The 20071-nt window shown below is 43.6% G+C and overlaps 1 protein-coding gene across 1 annotated transcript; it reads left to right on the top strand.

Moving 5' to 3' along the window:
- Window positions 1-11759: 11759 nt before the first annotated feature.
- On the top strand, window positions 11760-19250 carry PCDH8 (protocadherin 8). Its single transcript, XM_040341332.1, has 3 exons — window positions 11760-14292; window positions 14380-14590; window positions 17102-19250. Exons 1-3 carry the CDS (start codon window positions 11878-11880, stop codon window positions 17494-17496), a joined length of 3021 nt encoding a protein of 1006 aa, XP_040197266.1. The 5' UTR covers window positions 11760-11877; the 3' UTR covers window positions 17497-19250.
- The last annotated feature ends 821 nt before the right edge of the window (window positions 19251-20071 follow it).

Below are 20071 nucleotides of genomic sequence, written 5' to 3'. Positions count from 1 at the left end.
ACGCCGCGAGAGATACACTACGCCTCCGTAACTTACGGCGCAAATTCTTTCAGGATTCAAACCAAAAAAAGTAAGTTACGGCGGCGTAGCGTATCTCAGATACGCTGCGCCGGGGCAGATCTTTGTGGATCTGCCCCACTGTCTTTGAAATTGCCCCAGCCCCATTCAAATCCAATCCGGGGACAAAACCGGGGACAAACTTGGTCAGGGGACAGTGTCCTCAATCCAGGGACTGTCCCCAGAAACCGGGGATGTCTGGTCAGTGGTCATCCTACTATAGTTGTGTCCGCTGATCAATGTGTTCTGGCAGCAGGGAAGTCTCCCCTCTATAGAGCACAATAGCTCAGCGGGAGGGATTCCCCTATCCACCCCAAATGTCTGAATGAGGGAATCGGGTCTTTTTTTTTTTTTTTCGGGTCGAACAAAATAAATGAATCATCTATGAGCTGCCTAAGCTACAATAGTATATCCAATGTAACCCTTTTCTACCCCTGATATGCAGATAAGATGGGGAGAACTGACCTAGGACAGTGAATGTAGCTGACCTGAGCTCATGAGTTTTGTGCTATTTTACATAGAAGGCTGTTGATGCTGCTATCACCATGTGCTTTGTGTTCTTTCCTTTGTAGAACAGCCTTATTACATTATCAAAATAGCTGCCTGGATGCTTCAAAGAGATTGCTAAGCCATTTTCCTACACATAAAAAGTAATACACTGTAATCATCGCGACTGTAACTACACTGCCCTAATCATTGAAATAATGGATGTGCCTGCATTGAAAAGCATGCACAATCTGTATGCATATAACTTGCTCTGGTACACAGCACAGTCCCCGTTCTCTAGCTATGTTCCCTGTAAATCAGGTCTGCCACTCAATACTCAGACAATGCCTATCAGAGATTATACAGGGAAGATAAGCATACATGGTTTGTGATGATGGAGCTGCTAGTGCAGAGCAGATCAGTAACTCAGATAGTCATTTATACGTCTCAATAGACAGCTAGTCTGTAAAGTGTGGATGAGTTTTGGAAACAAAGACTTGCTTATCTGAAAAAGAGTGCATAAAGAGCAGGAACCCAGAGAAAGCAGACAGCTTCTGTTTTTTACTCTTTTTAAATGTTTTTATATCTCAAACCTACTTGCTGCTTTTCAATTTGTTGCTGCACCCACAGTTTTGAATAGGGGCTCATTTAAGCAGTTGAGACATGGTTTTACCGCCTACCTATAGACAGTGGCGTATCCAGGGCTCTAGTCCTGCGGGAACGCGTGGGAACGGAGTTCCTGCACTTTTTTCACAGCAGGAACGCAGTTCCCTTTGCAGGACTAGAGCAGCCGAGAGCAGCCGAGCCGCCTGAGCCAATCCTTCCCTAAGCGGCAATGCCCAGCTCGAGTCACTGTCAGGGGAAGGCGTACCTTAATAATCCTTTATGTTACTGGCCGCTTCCTGTATATGGATTCATCGGGTAATGTGCGGGTATTCCGTCACTTCCTCGATGCCGCAATGTCTCCTGGGAGCTTTTGTCATTGTTCCCAGGAGACATTCCAGAGGTCTGCCGCGAGTTATCGCGGGATTTAGAAAGAACTTGCTTAAAAAAACACGCGGTTTAGTAATTATGCAAATTAGCGTATCATTTTTTTTTTTTGGTGGGGAGTGGATCTTGGGTGGGAGTTCCCACACTTTTTTCCCCAGGACTTGACCCCTGGGCGTATCTAGGGTATGGCAGCAATGGCAAGTGCCATGGGCGCCATGGGGAGGGGGGTGGCAAAAAGTTACCCCCTGCATGAAAAAAAAAACACCCGTCCTCCTGTGACTGCCTTCCGCACTAATGTAGCTCCTGGCATCGCGGCGGGCCTGCTGAAGCGCGGCGCTGGCACAGAAATTGCTAATGTTGCTACTTGGCCTGGGGTGGGGAGTGACAGGTGCCCCCCATGACGGCCGATGACTGGCCATTGATGGCACAGTGGCTGCGTTTGATTGGCACAGTGGCTGCAATTGATTGTTTTTTTTTTCAGTTTGTTTGCACCCCCCAAAAGTTTCAGCACCAGCCGCCAGTGGTCCCCAGTGTGCCTCTCTGTCCTCGTCGTACTGTGTCCCACTCTGTCCCTGGTTATCTGAAAGGTTTCAAATGTTTTGACAGGGGCGCAGTTTTAGTGCTTGCCATAGGCGCCATTTTCACTAGATATGCCTCTGCCTATAGAAGGGTATGCACTGCAGTTGCTCAGGGCTTCACACATAGGTGTGCGCAGCCTATTGCATTAGGGTGTGCACCCCAAAGCTCCAACACACACTACTGATCACTCACGATCTTCATTCAGAAAGGGAAGGGGCCAGTAAATTACATATTTACCAGCCCCTTCCCCCCACTCATTCTAAAACATCCCCACAGCAACAGCTGGCGGGAGAGGAGGGAAGCTGGAAGCACTGTGACAGGGGAAGGGGAGGAGCCAGGGCAGTAGGGGGAATTTGTGCAGCACAGGGTGCTTAGGGTGTGCCTGGGCACACCTGGCATACCCTGTGCGCGTGCCTATGGCTTCACAAATGCCAAAGTCACGATGCTTTGCTTGGTGGCCATGGCGGAAAAAAATAAAAGCATGTCGCGTTTGGTAAATGCAACCCATTTAAGTGTATGGAGTCTTGCCACAAACGCCCTGCGACCTCATGTAATGCATGTGTTCTCAGCACGGCTGTGTTGCATTTACAGGGTTAAAACAGGACGTTAGGAGGCAATGTGTTGCCTGTCAAACACCTCTGCAAAATAATCCAGTGTGGATCACATTTTGGAAGGGTGGCAAGGGCTGACACATGTATAAATGAGCCTTATGCCCCATACAAACGATCGGAATTTCCGTCGGGAAAAACTTAGACAGAATTTTCTGACGGAATTCCACTCAAGCTGTCTTGCATACACACTGTCACACCAAATTCCGACCGTCCAAAACGCGTTGACGTACAACACTACGACGAGCCGAGAAAAATGAAGTTCGATGCTTCCGAGAATGCGTCGACTTGATTCTGAGCATGCATGTTTTTTTTTTCTCTGTTCCATACAGATGAATAGAATTTCCGGAAAAAAAGAGAACATGTTCTCTTTCTAAGTCCGTCGGAACACACACAGTCGGAATATCCGCTGAAAAAATTCCGTCTGACTTTTTCCATCGGAAATTCCGATCGTGTGCACGAGGCATAAGACTGTTTGTTGTTCTTATGGCCCGTACACAAAATCCGAAAATCGGACGAAAAATATCGATTTTGACACGATTGTACAATAATCGGATCGTTGGTATAAAGCTTTCGAGAGCTGATCACGACAATTCATCCGATATTATTCAATCGGACAAGCATGAAAATGTTCCTCGTACGATACCAGATCGTGCGATTTTCATTTAGTCAGTACAGTTGTCGTCCGAAAATACAATACAAATACATTACAACATGTGACATCACTTCCGAATTTTTTTTTCTGTCGTACAAGAATTTTTGTGACTTTAGTAACCTATTCAATTTCTACTTGCGACTATTTAGCGAAAAAAGAGGAAAATTTGTCGTAGGATATTTGGATCGTGTGTACGGGGCATAAGGCTTCACGCACACTGGAGCGTTTGTAAACACTTTTGTCCTTGATAGAGAAAAGCAGCTTCTAAAACACGCCTAGGCTGCGTTTTTGCAAACGCATTTAATGTATTTAAGTGTGTATTTTAATGGTCCCCGATCTAATTGGTGCGACTCAAGTTGCAGCGACTCCCAAAACGTTTTTTTGTACTACTTTGTTCCAACTTCGGGACAACTTGTTCTCCCATGGTTCTCACCAGTCGCATGACATCGCATCAAAAAGCGCATTTCAAAGTCGCACTGTAAATCGCACAACTTTTGGAGTCGTAATAGTGGAAACTTAGCCTGAGGCCCCGTACACACGACCAGTTTCCTCGGCAGAATTCAGCTTCCGACCGAGTTTCTGGCTGAATTCTGCCGAGAAACCTGGCCGTGTGTACACTTTCGGCCGAGGAAGCCGACGAGGAGCTCGGCGAGGAAATAGAGAACATGTTCTCTATTTCCTCATTGTTCTATGGGAGCTCTCGGCCTGCCGAGCTTCTCGGCCCGCCAAGCTCCTCGGCGGCTTCAGGGCTGAACTGGCCGAGGAACTCGATGTGTTTGGCACGTCGAGTTCCTCGGCCGTGTGTACGGGGCCTTAGACTGCAATGCTTTGCTTCACAGAAAAAAAGTGTGTTTGCTGGACAATACATTACCACAGCCAAACCCAACCCGTTCCAGGAAAGGGTGCGAAGTGGGGCTAGTTAAAATAGGCGGTGAAAAGACGACATGTTGCCTCCTCGCTGCTTCTTCAACATCTCTGAAAAGCGATCCAAACACAAAACGCTTTATAGAGGTACGGCATTGTTGACACATATCTAAATGTAGCCTAATAATCTCCTCTCTATAAAGCCCCTTTCACACTGCCGGACCATTCCGGTGGACCTGAATGGCCGCTCCATTCTTCTCTATGGAGCGTCGGATGTCAGCGGAGACATGTTCGCTGACATCCGATCCGTTAAATTCAGACGGATGGCGATACGTCGCCATCCGTCCATGGCGGATCGGATCGGGTGAGATCTGATGAAAACGGACATGCTGTCCATTTTCATCCAATCTCTCCATAGGAGACAGCGGCGCTCGACAAGCCCCTCCCTGCTCAGTGAGCAGAGAGTGACCTGTAATCCGCCGGCTCAGCGGAGAGATCTCCCGCTGAGCTGGCGGACCTCGGCAAGCGGATTCGTCCCCATGTGGAAGGGGCCTTACATAGGAAGTAGGAATATGTTGCCAATGGCCTGCCTCCATTAATGATCTGGCACGCCTTCCTAGTGTACAAAATATAAACACAGGCTTTCATAAATATTCAAGTGCTCGTTCACATCACAAACTTCACATTTTCCTGCATTTGCTGTGCTTTTTTGGCATATATTATTTTTCTTTCACTATAAAGATCATTATTTAGCATGTAAACTTTTTTCCCTCTTGTTCCGCTGCAAAAATCTGCATGTTGCTGTGCTTTTTTATATCCCACTGCCCCCTATTGAATGAATAGGCTGGTAGCATTTCATTCTAATATTTGCCTCCATAATACATGGGTGACAGATGTGACTGGTTCTCTATAGCAGGACACCTACATAGACCTTGTATTTGGTTAAGCTGCACTGATGGAGGAAAAGCTATATAAAGTTCACAAAAGTCAGATGTATCAGTATTCCAGAATGGAAGGCTACAAGGAGATTATGAAGGGTCCCTATGGGTTCAGCATAGGCTCATTGATAGTAATCTGTGGAGCGTGTGTGCAGTTTGGGGAATCATAGATGTGAATGGGGGAAGCCCCCTGGAGTGGCCACGGAAGAGGGGGGTGGTATGAAATGTGTGATACACGTGCAGCAAGATACTGTACATTAAGTCTAGTAAAAGCTGGACATCCCTTGCACTAAGTAATAAGTCTTACGAGGCAGATGGTGGGGTCTGTAGCGTCATGGCAGGTTGAAGACCCCTACTGGGGTTTTGTGCTCTTGGAGCGAGACTCCTGTAACTTCCCAGAGAGGCCCTGTTAGCACAAGAAAAGAAAATCCCCTAAATAGGCGGAACAGAGCATCAGGAGGGATCGCTTACTAAACGCATTCTAATAGGTAAGAGGCATTGTGCCCTATTCAGCACCCATCATCATTTAGCCAAAGAGTTATGGCAGTGATTGGGACTGAATAGGGGTGAGCAGAATGGATACATGTGGCGCTGGCTCATTATATTCCTCTTAGTCCAATTCCTCTGTGGAAACTGTTCAACTTTGTTCCCTTGCGCCTGTCATGTTGGAATAATACAGACGTCGGCGCTTCCAATGGGATAGCCCGCCATGCCATTCTCCCGCTGGAGCTAACGAGGGCTTCATAAGCCTTTGATACAGCCTGATCTTTGAAACCTTTTCCAAATCTCCTCAAGCTTCTCCTAAATCCTATTTGGAACATTTAATTCTTTCTTCTGGCCTGCCAGTGTCCGAGGCTTTAAGAAAGCCACTTGGGCAGTGACATGCATACTAACCCACCCCAGACGTCTACAAAAAAAAAAGCAAATTGCAGCTCTGATCGTTTGGCTCTCACGCGACTGAATCACTAATGGGTGGGGGGGTTCGAAGAAAATGAATTTGGGGTAATCCTTCAATCCTATTTAGGGAGGAAATGTGTTATGAGCATTATTCATAAAGCGGAGCCTCTGTAACTAGGCAGATCTTTAAAGCCCCGTACACACGACGAGTTTCCTCGGCAGAATTCAGCTTCCGACCGAGTTTCTGGCTGAATTCTGCCGAGAAACCCGGCCGTGTGTACAATTTCGCCGAGGAAGCCGACGAGGAGCTCGACGAGGAAATAGAGAACATGTTCTCTATTTCCTCGTTGTTCTATGGGAGCTCTCGGCCCGCCGAGCTCCTCGGCGGCTTCAGGGCTGAACTGGCCGAGGAACTCGATGTGTTTGGCACGTCGAGTTCCTCGGCCGTGTGTACGGGGCCTTAGTCTATCTAAATTCAAGAAGAAAAATGGATGATATTCCAGCTTGCTTCTCCCTAGATGTGGGGGCTGTGATCAGGGCCGATCCGCCCTATAGGCTCACTATGCAAGGCGCTTAGGGCCCCGCAAAGCTGCGAAGGGCCCCCCAAATTACTAGAGGCCCCGCCTGGTGAGAAGTAATTTTCTCAACTCGCTGGCTGCATGGGAGAAGATGTAAGAAGTCAACACCCCCCGCTTCTCAATTTAATGTAAGATGTCATTTCCGACAGCAGAACACCCCCTCCCCCCGCTTCTCAACTTTCTTTAATGCGCCCTCCGCTTCTCATTTTTAATGTGCCATGTCATTTTGCTTAGGGCCCCAGGGAGGTCAGGATCGGCACTGGCTGTGATCAATTTTTTGCCACATTTTTCCTCTTTTATTTTAACCTTCCAAACCTGCTATTAACACATTCCTGTCTTACGGTGACAAATGTACTGAGCAGCATTGTCACCATAGGAAGGGAGTGTGTTAGGACTATATTACTGGCGTGCGCACAGGGTGTGCCAGGTGTGCCCAGGCACACCCTAATCACCCTGTGCAGCACAGATTCCCCCTACTGCCCTAGCTTCCATCTCCCCCCCCCCCCCCCACAGCGCTGCCTGATTCACTCTCGGCTGTTGCTGCTGGGATGTTTCAGGAGTAGAGAATGGGCCAGCAAATAAGTGATTTACCGGCCCCTTCCCTTTCTGAATGAACACCATGAGCGATCGATAGTGTGTTTGGGCTTTGGGGTGCACACCCTACTGCAATAGGCTGCGCAGACCTATGGTTAGCACTACATAACACCTCCCTCGCTTCTCTATGACATGAGGAGGTGTTCTATAGTTCTATAGTTCATGCAGATAGCAGGGGACAATGCTAACTTATACCAGTCCAGTGACAGAGGGGTTGATTTGCTAAAGGCAAATAGACTCTGCACTTTGCAAGAGCAGTTGCTCCAGAGCTTAGTAAACGAGATAAAGCTTCACTTTGCAAAAAAATACCCAATCACGCACAAGGAAAATAAAAAAAATGTGTTTTTCTTGCACATGATTGGATGATGGAAATCAGCAGAGCTTCTGCTCATTTACTAAGCTCTGGAGCAACTGCAAAGTGCACAGTCTATTTGCCTTTAGTAAATCAATAATAGAGAGTACATAATATTTCTGGCTGGAAGAACAGCTACTTGTTGCACCTAGACCCCTTTCACACTGAGGGCGTATTGCAGGCGCTATAGCATTAAAAATAGCGCCTGCAATCCGCCCTTAAAAAGCTGCTCTATTGTCTCCAGTGTGAAAGCCAGAGGGGCTTTCACACTGTAGCATTGCGCTAGCAGGATGGTAAAAAATGTCATGCTAGCCGCATCTTTGGAGCGGTGAAGGAGCAGTGTGTATACCGCTCCCCCACCTCTGCTGCCCATTGAAATCTGCTTCAGCAGCGCATTGCGGGCGGTTTTAACCCTTTCTTGGGTTAAATGCACCCCGCTATCGGCCGAAATGCGCTGCAAATCCGCCCATAGCGTCGGCGGTAAAAATAGTGGCCTTTTATCGCTGAAGCTATGGGCAGCTCAGTGTGAAAGGGTTCTTATTGATGAACCGATACTGTGTTAGGATGGCATAACACCTTCCTCTCTTCACTATACTAGGGGGCAGGGTTGCCAACCGCCAGTAAAACTACTGACAGTTTGTAAAAAACAGTGATTTTTTTACAACTGCCAGTAAATATCAGGGGCTGATAATGTCATGCTGTGTTGACTTTACATGCAAATTACTTTGTTATAGGTATTGTCAGTGTTTCCATATCATGTTTATACTGTTCAAATATTCACTGTGCTGGTTTTCAATAGGAATTCTGAAATTTCTCAGGTTGCCAGTAAATTTCTCAGGTTGCCAGTAAATAAATGTGCTCCGCCAGTGAATTTTCCATGTTTTGTCAGTAAAAAATGCTGCGGGTGGTTGGCAACCCTGACAGGGGGAGGTGTTCTATAGTCCATGCAGGTAGCAGGAAACAATGCTAACTGATACCAGTCCAGGAAGGGAGTACTGAAGAGTTCTGGCTGGACAAACAGATATGTTTTGCACTTTCTAAAAAGATATGTTGATTTGCTAAAAATGGAGAATGCAATATCTGGAGCAGCTCTGCACAGAAACCAATCGGCTTCCAGTTATTTTGTTTTATTTAAATGGAAAACTGAAGTTAGAAGCTGATTGGCTACCATGCACAGCTGCACCAGATGTTGCACTCTCCAGTTTTAGTAAATGAACCCCCAAGTATAACAAAATGCGCTTCTACTTATCCGATCCTCGGGCAGATGCCCACCCTGCAGCTCCAGCGGTGAACTGTCCCTCGTGTCCTCACATCCAACCCAGAGCTATGGACCCTGCATTGCTCGGGGCTGATATCTGAAGCCTAGAATGCTGGAGCATGAGAGAGAAGACGCTGCAGGGACCAGTCTAGCAGTATGAACGAGTGAAGGATTGGGTAAGTTAATTGCTTCTATGCCCCCTGGACCTAAACAAGCAGTTAACCCTTTCTGCATGGAAAGAATTTACCTCATTTACTAAGCTCTGGAGCGACTACACTTGTAGATTTCAACTGCATTTTGCAAAGTGCCCAGTCTATCTGCCTTTAGTAAATCAACCCCTATTTGTCCATGCACACTATTTCAGTCTACAAGCGTTTTTGAAGCTTCAGCTTCAAGTAGAATATATATATATATATATATATATATATATATATATATATATATATATATATATATATATATATATATATATATATATATATTGTTTTTTTTGCAGTTTTGGTAACAGATTACCAGCAGAACAAAACCCTGAATGCTCCCAACTGCTGCTAAAAGCTGGAACTAAAACACTATTATGAGCATTTTTCATCCAGCGTTTTTTTTAGCTTATGATGGTTAATTTACTACAAATAGACTTTGTACTTTGGAAGTGCATTTGCTCCAGAGATTAGTAAATGAGGGGAAGCTCTGCTGACTTCCATCATCTAATCATCTGCAAGCAAAAATGTTTTTTTTTTCTTGAACGTGATTGGCATAGGCGTGCGCACATGGTGTGCCAGGTGTGCCTGGGCACACCCTAATCACCTAGTGTGGTGCATGCTTCCAATGTTTAGACCACTGATATTTCACCAAATAAAAATTCTCCTTCTTATTTCTCCAAAAAAAAAAAAAAAAAAAAAAAATATTGTAACTGCCCTACTGACACCAATCTCTGCTATTATGACACCATATACTTCTCTACTGACACCATCCACTGCTCTACTGGCACCGTCAGTATATACACAGTCACACACAGGCATATGAGCTTTGGGGTGCACACACACGTATGAGCTTTGGGGTGCATACATGTGCGTATGAGCTTTGGGGTTCACACACGCGCGTATGAGCTTTGGGGTTCACACACACGCGCGTATGAGCTTTGGGGTTCACACACGCGCGTATGAGCTTTGGGGTGCACACGCATATGAGCTTTGGGGTGCACACACACGCATATGAGCTTTGGGGTGCACACACGTATATGCTTTGGGGTGCACACACGCGCGTATGAGCTTTGGGGTGCAAACACGCGCTTATGAGCTTTGGGGTGCAAACATGCGCGTATGAGCTTTGGGGTGTACACACACGTATGAGCTTTGGGGTGCACACACAGGCATATGAGCTTTGGGGTGCACACACACGTATGAGCTTTGGGGTGCACACACACACACGCGTATGAGCTTTGGGGTGCACACACACAAGCGTAGGAGCTTTGGGGTGCACACGCATATGAGCTTTGGGGTGCACACACACACAAGTATGAGCTTTGGGGTGCACCCACACAAGCGTATGAGCTTTGGGGTGCACACACAGGCATATGAGCTTTGGGGAGCACACACACAAGTATGAGCTTTGGGGTGCACACACACACGCGTATGAGCTTTGGGGTGCACACACACAAGCGTAGGAGCTTTGGGGTGCACACGCATATGAGCTTTGGGGAGCACACACACAAGTATGAGCTTTGGGGTGCACACACACGCGTATGAGCTTTGGGGTGCACACACACAAGCGTAGGAGCTTTGGGGTGCACACGCATATGAGCTTTGGGGTGCACACACACAAGTATGAGCTTTGGGGTGCACCCACACAAGCGTATGAGCTTTGGGGTGCACACACGCGCGTATGAGCTTTGGGGTGCACTCTCTATTTGCCTTTAGTAAATCAGACAAAACCAAAGACCAAAAGGGAGCAAATAAGAGAAATGTATTGTTACGATTAAAATGCGCCCCCTCAGCGCCAGCGATGAACTGTCCCTCAACGTCCTCACATCCAACCCACAGCTATGGTGCCTGCATTGTTCTGGCTGATATCTGAACCCTAGAATGCTGGATCATGGGAGAGAACACACTGCAGGGACCAGTCTAGCAGTATGAAAGAGTGATGGATTGGGTAAGTAAATCTTCTTTTCTATGCCCCCCCTGGACCTAAACAAGCAGGTAACCCTTGCTGCAAGGAAAGCATGTTCATGTTTCCTGGAGTTTGACTTTAACAGAACAAAAGGGAGCAAATAAGAGAAATGTATTGTTATGCCCATACACATGATCGGAATTTCCAATGAAAAATGTCTGATGGACTTTTTCCATCGGATTTTCCGATCGTGTGTAGCCCCATCTGAGTTTTTTTCATCGGAAATTCCAATGAATTCCATCGGAGTTTAGATATAAAACATGTTCTATTTTTTTCCAATGGAAATCTGTCGTGATTTGGCCGGGGAAAAGCCTGATCGTGTGTACACGGCATTAGAGTTTACATACACTTTAAGATAAAAGTAAGTGGCCAGTAGCACACTTGTTCTATGTCGTATCTTATAGCTCAAAGCACTCAACGTCCGCACGATCACCCGAGCCTTGCCGCGATAAACAATGGTGCGAACGCGTCCGAAGGCAAACAATAGAAGCTTCTTGTTTCCCTTTAAGGTTTTTTTTTTTTTTTTTAATAATAAACCCTTTTGTTTCTTAATAGCCCGCCACCACGTGACACCTCTATTCATCGCTCCTCTTTACCTCCTTGAAATGGTTAAATCGGTGCTATGGGAAGAATTCAAGAAGCTGCTGTCAAAGGCACGCCTGTGATTGGCTGCTCCTCCAGTTCATTTGCATGTCTGAGCTTATAAAACCCCCTGAAGAGTGTCCAGAGCCGCTCAGAACTCCAGACTGTGTGACAAGGAAGGGACACTTTGTACTACGCCACGGTATACATGCAGGCTCCATAAGGGCTCTGCACCACACTCCATCCCATCCTGAGCCGCTAAGACTTGACACAATGACTTTTCTAAAGGGAAGCTCCTGGACTTGTCCCTTTAGGCTCTTGTGCTGTGTGGCACTGGTGGCATTGTGTAGCTGTAAGACCATGAGATACAGGACTTATGAAGAGGATGACCCTGGCACAGTCATAGGCACTTTAGCTGAAGATCTGCACCTGAAGCTCCCAGGGGAGGGAAGTTTCCGATTGATGAAACAGTTTAATAGTTCTCTGATCCGAGTGAGAGAAAGCGATGGGCAGCTGAGCATTGGAGAGAGGATAGACCGGGAGCACATCTGCAAACAGTCCCCCAATTGTATCCTGGCACTGGACGTGGTCAGCTTCTCCAAGGAGCAATTCAAGCTGGTCCATGTAGAGGTGGAGGTGAGAGACATCAATGATAACAGCCCCCATTTCCCCAGCCAGGAGATCCCTGTGGATGTGTCAGAAAGCGCAACGGTGGGGACCAGGATCCCTCTGGAGATAGCCATGGATGAAGATGTAGGGACCAACTCCATCCAGACCTTCCAGATCTCAGTCAACAGCCACTTCAGCATTGATGTCCAGACCAGGGCTGATGGGGTGAAGTATGCAGACTTGGTCCTGATGAAGGAACTGGACAGGGAAACGCAGTCTGCCTACACCTTGGAGCTTGTGGCCATGGATGGAGGGAACCCGTCGCGTTCTGGCAGTGCAGTGGTTAATGTCCGGGTGCTGGACTTTAATGACAACAGCCCGGTGTTTGAGAGGAGCGCTGTCACCGTGGACATGATGGAAGACGCTCCTGTGGGATACCTGCTGCTGGACCTCAATGCTGCTGACCCTGATGAAGGCGCTAATGGAGAGATCGTCTATGGCTTCAGTCCTCAGGTGTCCCCCGAGGTACGTCAACTCTTTAAAATCGACCCCAAATCTGGACGACTCACCCTTGAAGGTCAGGTTGACTTTGAGACTAAGCAGACCTATGAGTTTGATGTGCAGGCTCAGGACTTGGGTCCCAACCCTTTATCTGCTACCTGTAAAGTCATCGTGCATGTGATCGATGTCAATGACAATGCCCCTGCCATCACCATCACCCCCCTGACCTCGATCAGTGCTGGAGTAGCCTATATCACCGAGGCTGCAGCTAAGGACAGCTTTGTAGCGCTGATCAGCACCACGGACAGGGACTCGGGAGCTAACGGCCAGGTGCACTGTACTCTCTATGGACACGAACACTTCAAGTTACAGCAAGCCTATGAGGATAGCTTTATGATCGTCACCACCTCTCCTCTAGATCGGGAGAAGATCGCCGAGTACAACCTGACCGTGGTCGCCGAGGATCTGGGATCTCCTCCCTTTAAAACCGTTAAACAATACACGATCCGGGTGAGCGATGAGAACGACAATGCCCCCGTCTTCGCCAAGCCTGTCTATGAAGTGTCCGTCATGGAGAACAATGCCCCCGGAGCCTACATCACCACCGTGGTGGCACGGGACCCCGATCTTGGTCACAATGGTAAAGTCACCTACAGACTGGCCGATTTAGAAATTATGGGATCCCCGATCTCCACCTATGTGTCTCTAGATCCGGCCACCGGGGCTGTCTACGCCCTGAGAACCTTCAACTATGAGATCCTAAAGCAGCTGGACCTCAGGATCCAGGCGAGCGATGGAGGATCTCCCCAGCTTACCAGCAGCGCCATCATCAAGGTCAGGATAGTGGATCAAAACGACAATGCCCCTGTGGTCGTCAGTCCTGTGCTGTCCAATGGGTCTGCAGAGGTGATCATCCCAGCCAGAGCCCCCCATGGCTTTCTGGTCACTCATGTGAAAGCCAGGGATGCAGATGAAGGGGTTAATGCTGAGCTCACTTTCAGCCTCTCAGAAGAAGGGAGAAGCCTGTTTACAGTCAACAAGCTTACAGGAGAGGTCTTCCTCACTGCAGATGTCAGCGATGACTTGGGCCAGGTGTTTAGGACCACCATCACAGTGACTGACAATGGGAGACCACCTCTGGCCAGCACTGCCACTCTCAGTTTCTTGGTCACTTCTGCCACTCCTCCAATTAATCATGAAGTCATGCAGCCAAGTTCCCTGGAGGAGAAAGTTTCCCACTGGGACATTCCCTTGATTGTGATCATTGTCCTTGCTGGCAGTTGCACTCTTCTCTTAGCTGCCATCATCACCATTGCTACTACATGCAACAAACGCAGGAAGGAGAACAAGGCTGGCAACAAGACTGAAAGGGACATATCTGAGTTAGAAAAAGCAGACCAAGATGAGGAGCTTATTGATAATCAGAAAGCCAATCTCTTTGATGCCAGACCTTTTGCCAATGCCACCCCCTTCACTGGAACAGAAGCAGCAGTCACTCCAGAAGTGGCCAGCACTGAAGACACCTTTGGGACATGTCTGTATGACACCCAGAAGAGGCTGAGGACCACTAACAGTGAGGTAAGAGGATGGGCTGGGTGCCAGGGATGCCAGGGATGGCTGGGCTAGTTGGGTGAATCAGGCTTGTAATAGTATTCTCTCTTGCAGAATTATGCCTCAGCTCCTCCAACCTTCGGGAAGGAGACAGGACCCACAGTGACAGTGTGGAAGGGACATTCATTCAATACCATATCCATCCGAGAAGCAGAGAAATTCAGTGGAAAGGACAGTGGCAAGGGGGACAGTGACTTCAATGACAGCGACTCTGATATCAGTGCTGACGCTCTGAAGAAAGATCTCATTAACCATATGCAGACTGGTAAGTGTCCTTTCATCATATTATACATTTCATTAAGGACGGTGGGGGTGATTTACTAAAACTGGAGAGTGCAAAATCAGGTGCAGCTCTGCATTAAAAACAATCAGCTTCCAGTTTTTTTTTTAACCAAAGCTTAATTGAGCAAGCTGAAATTAGAAGCTGATTGGCTAACATGTACAGCGACACCAGATTTTGCCCTCTCTGATTTTAGTAAATCAACCCCAGTGTTCTTTACTAATAACATTGCCAGGACTGCACATCTGTTTGTGGATGTCTCTAGCTACAGCTATAAGTTTAGTCTGCAAGAAAAGGGAAAAAATGCTTTGTGATCCCTGCCACCAGACTGATTTGGTCATATATGGGGTTTTTTTTTTGGGGGGGGGGGGGGGGGTTGTATATGTATACAATAAAAATCAGAAAAAATAGATTTGGTAATCTGTTTAGCCAATGACATGGATATTTTGTTGCAACCTAAACCAGTCGTGTCTTTACAGGTGAAAAAAATGTTCATTGTTGAGATGTAAAACCTGTTACACCTATTGCTAAATCTATTTTTACATCATTTATATACAGCACTATGGGCATTCCTTCAAAATACCTAAGTCTTTGCAAAACAAGGAATGCTATAGATTTTAAACCTTTCTCGGAATGCATTTATTCATTTGGTAGCCAGAATGCATTGTCACATCGGGATGTTATTAGAAGTAACCACAATCCCAAATACATCTACAGTACCTTGTGCTCTATCTGACCATATGTTGTATCACTGCAGTTTTAAACCATTTTTCTTCTGCACCTCGAAAAAAGGGGTACTGTATATCCTTTTGGTTACACAAATATATACAGTATATATATATATATATATATATATATATATATATATATATATATATATATATATATATATACACATGTGTATATAGTTTTTATTTTACTTAATATCATAGAGCTCCTTATAAGTATGTTTTATAGTTTTATAACTAGTTGTCTTCTGAACTTATACAAAGGGGTTTATCCTTTTGGGTATATATATATATATATATATATAATTATATAAAAAAAATATATATATATATATTAATATATATATATATATATATATAGATCTATCTATCTATCTATCTATCTATCTATCTATCTATCTATCTATCTATCTATCTATCTATCTATCTATCTATCTATCTATCTATAGATATAGATCTATATCTATCTATCTATAGATATAGATCTATATCTATCTATCTATAGATATAGATCTATATCTATCTAACCCATAGGCGTGCGCACAGGGTGTGCCAGGTGTGCCTGGGCACACCCTAATCACCCCATGTAAAGCCGATTTACCCTGTTTAGACCCCTGATATTTCACCAAAGCCTCCAAAGGCTCCTATTTTTTTTTAAATAAATAATCATAAAAGAACAATATTAAAAGAAATAAAATTGTAAAAAAATAATAATAATAATAATAATAATAATAATAAAAATACTGACACCAGCCACTGCCTTGCTGACACCAATTTCTGCTCTACTGACACCGTCAGTATATATACACACACACATATGTGTTTGAGCTTTGGGGTGCACACCCTAATGCAAAAGACTGCGCACACCTATGATCTAACCATCTATCTATCTATATTTACATATATCATATGGATCTATATCTATGTATCTATATATATATATATATATATATATATATATATATATATATATATATATATATATATAGATATATATATATATATATATATATATATATATATATATATATATATATATATATAGATAGATAGATAGATATCTATATATAGATATGATATATCTATATATTGATAGATAGATACAGATAGATATATAGATAGATAGATAGACAGATATATAGATATATTTATAGATAGGATCTAGATCAATCTATCTATCTATCTATCTGTCTATCTATATATTAAATGTTACAAAATATACTAGAATATCATAGAGCTCCTTCTAAGTATGTTTTATAGTTTTATAAAGAGAGACTGGTTATGGCATTGTTGGTTTTGGAGAACGACAGTCACTGTGTTGCCGCTTTGATACCTATTGTGAAAAGTCTTGGATTTATTTTCAGGAATACAGTAATGGCTGATTCCAATAATAGAAAATGATGAAAAAATATAATAATAATACTGTATAACTTTGAAAATAATATGCAAGGCATTAAGCATGGAATTTTGTTTTATATACAGCAGAAAATAGATACATTGTAGTGGTTAGCAGCATAAAAACATGCTCACATATATTTTATTCTAGGGAATAATGTGCCAAACGTCACACTTTTATCACAGACATATTTTTACAATATAGGCATTTTATTAACTGACTGTAGCTGAGTATTTTTCATATTTATTAAATGTATACATCGGTCGTGGAGTTTTATGAACATACCTCTTTCGGCAGCGGTAGCAAAGACATGCAAATATTTTTTCTCATCATAGAGGCAGTTTATCAACTCATTTGCTTTTTCTGTTTTAGGACTCTGGGCCTGTACAACTGAGTGCAAGATCCTAGGCCATTCTGACCGCTGTTGGAGTCCTTCGTGTGGCAGACCACCCAACGTTCATCCGCCACCAGTACACACAGGGCAGCTCTCAGTTTCCAGCTTTTGTAAAAGCACCTCTTTACCACGTGACCCTTTGCACAGAGATAACTATTACCAATCATCTCCAGCTCAGACACACCTCCAAAAAGTGGGGGGTCTACAGAATGTCAAAGTGCCACCCAAAGACTATGAAAGCAGGACAATAACAATATCAAGATCGGGTAGACTTCCTGATCTCCAAGAAATCACCATGCCAATTTTTAAGTCCCCTGGCACCACCAGATTTGTGCCACCACATGACACTACCTGCGAGCAGGATGAACTTTAGTCAAAAACAGTTTGACTCCTTTTACCAGTTTTGGAGAACCGCAATCTGTGTAAATGAGACTGCATAACTCTAAGAGTTTTAAGTTATTGACCATTGTTAAATGATATATATTCTTTATTTAGGTACAAGAAGTCTTACAGCACTTTCTTTGCCATAGTTCAAAATATGTCTATTGGATTATTTATTACAAAGTCTTCCAGTGTCATCATAATTATTACAAATTTTTAAATATCTTTTATTGCAAATTTTGATCTTGTTACATGAGTAACACATTTAGGATAGCGTCACAAAATGAGGTCTGAATCCTGTATTCATTGAATATTTTACAATGAAAATTACTATACTGTTCCTCCATTTACCTTGACTGTAATTTGCAGTTATGATTAGGAGTAATTCCCGCTACTAATATTGCAAGTCAGTAGTATGTTAAAAAATAAATAAAAAGGTGCTCTTCCAACTAGCTAATGACAATATGCATCTGGGATGATTACCTAAAGACCCCTATCTACTTCCAACAGTCAATCTATTCAGATTTCCCTTTAGCCTTACTGGATGTTTGACAACAAAACAAGGTTTTTATAGTCAGATACATCTTTATAGGTTAGTCACTCAGTGACTTACCTGATCTCATGCTTGAAAAGCCTTAAAAAAAAACATCACAAATGGCTCCTGATACAAATCTGTTTGATGTTCCCTCAAGCATGCCTCCTTCCGTAGACTTCTAGGTAGGATTGTGTTTATTATGAAAATTGGATATCCATTTGGTAGTCAACCAAGAAACCTATCTTAAATGCATTGGAATCCCCCAGATTTGATTTTTTTTAGGATATACAGTAGCCCAATTAATATAAAATTTCTTTGGCTCCCAGCCAAAAAGCCCCAAATTATAAAAATATAATAATAATCATATTTATACCATATAAAAGTATATTCTAGTTAAATATTATTTTCCAGTATTCTTTTTTAAACTTGACATAGATACAAAGCATACCTTCAATATTTAAGTGTACTTGTACCTGGATAAATAGTGAACAGTGTGTGTGTATATTTATTTTACACATGCACATTTACCCTCACTCAAACAGTGGGAGGAATCTATCAAAATTTGACTCTGGCGCTGTACAGAACAATTCAACCAAACAAATAAACATTTTTAAACTTTCAAACATTTTTAGATGTTTTTAATCTAATAACTCGAGGCAGATCCAGAGTAATGCGTGAGAAATCTTGATAATTTCCCCCCAATGTGCCTTAAATGAAATAATTGGTGGAACTGCATTCCTGCCAGGTCAATACCATTTGATATTTGCAAACAAATATTGTTTGATGTCTCTGTAATTTTTATGAAATGTGCAGTATTTAATTTTTTACTGTGTTTTTGCTCTAATCTCACACATGGCTTGCCATTTGGTAGTGATGAAACATAAATACTGTGTACTTGTAATAAGTTTGTAAATATTGGGAAAATTTGTTCTATTTTTATATTAAAATGTTCATAAAAATATTGCCAAAGGAACTATGTGTATGGATACAACTTTAAACCTAAAGTCACTTGAAATGTATATGTTACAATGTACATTTTTTTTGTTTTTTTACAATCATTGAAAAAAACCTGACTTGCAAAGTGTGACTTGTAGTTTATGCACCAGTGGTCCATATAAAATGTTATTGCATTTTTAATTTTCCGCAAATGATGTCACCATAAAACACACTAATAAAGTATTTGTGACTTCTGTGAAGCACTTCACTGAAAACTCTGCTCTGGAAAACTGTGTCAAGTCAAGCTGATAAAACCATTGAATAAGCAATTTGATTAGAGTCAGAGGAGTGGGAATCACATTTTGCAAAATATATATATCTGCTTTCATTCATAAGCAATAAGTGTGACAAAAGTGACGTTTGTCGAAGGAATGGGGAAGTCATATTGAACACAGTGCCAACCTAATTTTTCCAAGATTCACAAGTCAAAACGGTCAGATTTACATGTCATGTCTGTGCTAGACATTAAACAAAACAAAACAGTCCAGCTTAAGGCACCACAAAGCAGATCAGCTAGAAATGAATGCAGAAACATCAAACTCTACTTATCCCAGGATTTACAAGAGACTTCTAATTGGCTTAGTCATTAATGGCTGTCGCAAACCAGTTGTAAAACAGTCTAGATAATACACATCTATAAGTGAGACCTCGTACACACGACCGATTTTCTCGGCAAAAAACAGCAAGAAACTTGCTGGGAGATATTTTTTTGCCGAGGAAAACGGTCGTGTGTACACTTTCGTTGAGGAAACTGTCGAGAAACTCGACGAGCCAAAAAGAAAGCATGTTCTCTATTTCCTTGACGGGAATGGAGAAAATTGGCTTGTCGAGTTTCTCGACGGCTTCACAAGGAACTAGACGAGGAGCTCGATGTGTTTAGCCCGTCGAGTTTCTCGGTCGTGTGTACAAGGCCTGAGGCTTCATTTGCACTGAGCCTAAACTTTAGTACATCTCAAGATTTCAACCCCATCTAGCGCCTATAATTTTATAAGTGGGTATGGCATGATTACAATCAGGTAGATATCAAACACACCCA

Source organism: Rana temporaria, chromosome 2 (assembly GCF_905171775.1).
Source record: "Rana temporaria chromosome 2, aRanTem1.1, whole genome shotgun sequence".
NCBI lineage: Eukaryota > Metazoa > Chordata > Amphibia > Anura > Ranidae > Rana > Rana temporaria.
The sequence above is the reverse complement of the archived record's forward strand: the minus strand, read 5'-3'. Positions and strand labels throughout refer to the sequence as shown.

Excerpts from the sequence above, each read along its gene's own strand:
- PCDH8 (XM_040341332.1), top strand. The coding sequence starts at position 11,878 with ATGACTTTTCTAAAGGGAAGCTCCTGGACTTGTCCCTTTAGGCTCTTG. Across the intron at positions 14,293-14,379 it reads TGAGGACCACTAACAGTGAG|AATTATGCCTCAGCTCCTCC; the intron begins GTAAGAGGATGG and ends TCTCTCTTGCAG. Across the intron at positions 14,591-17,101 it reads CATTAACCATATGCAGACTG|GACTCTGGGCCTGTACAACT; the intron begins GTAAGTGTCCTT and ends TTTCTGTTTTAG.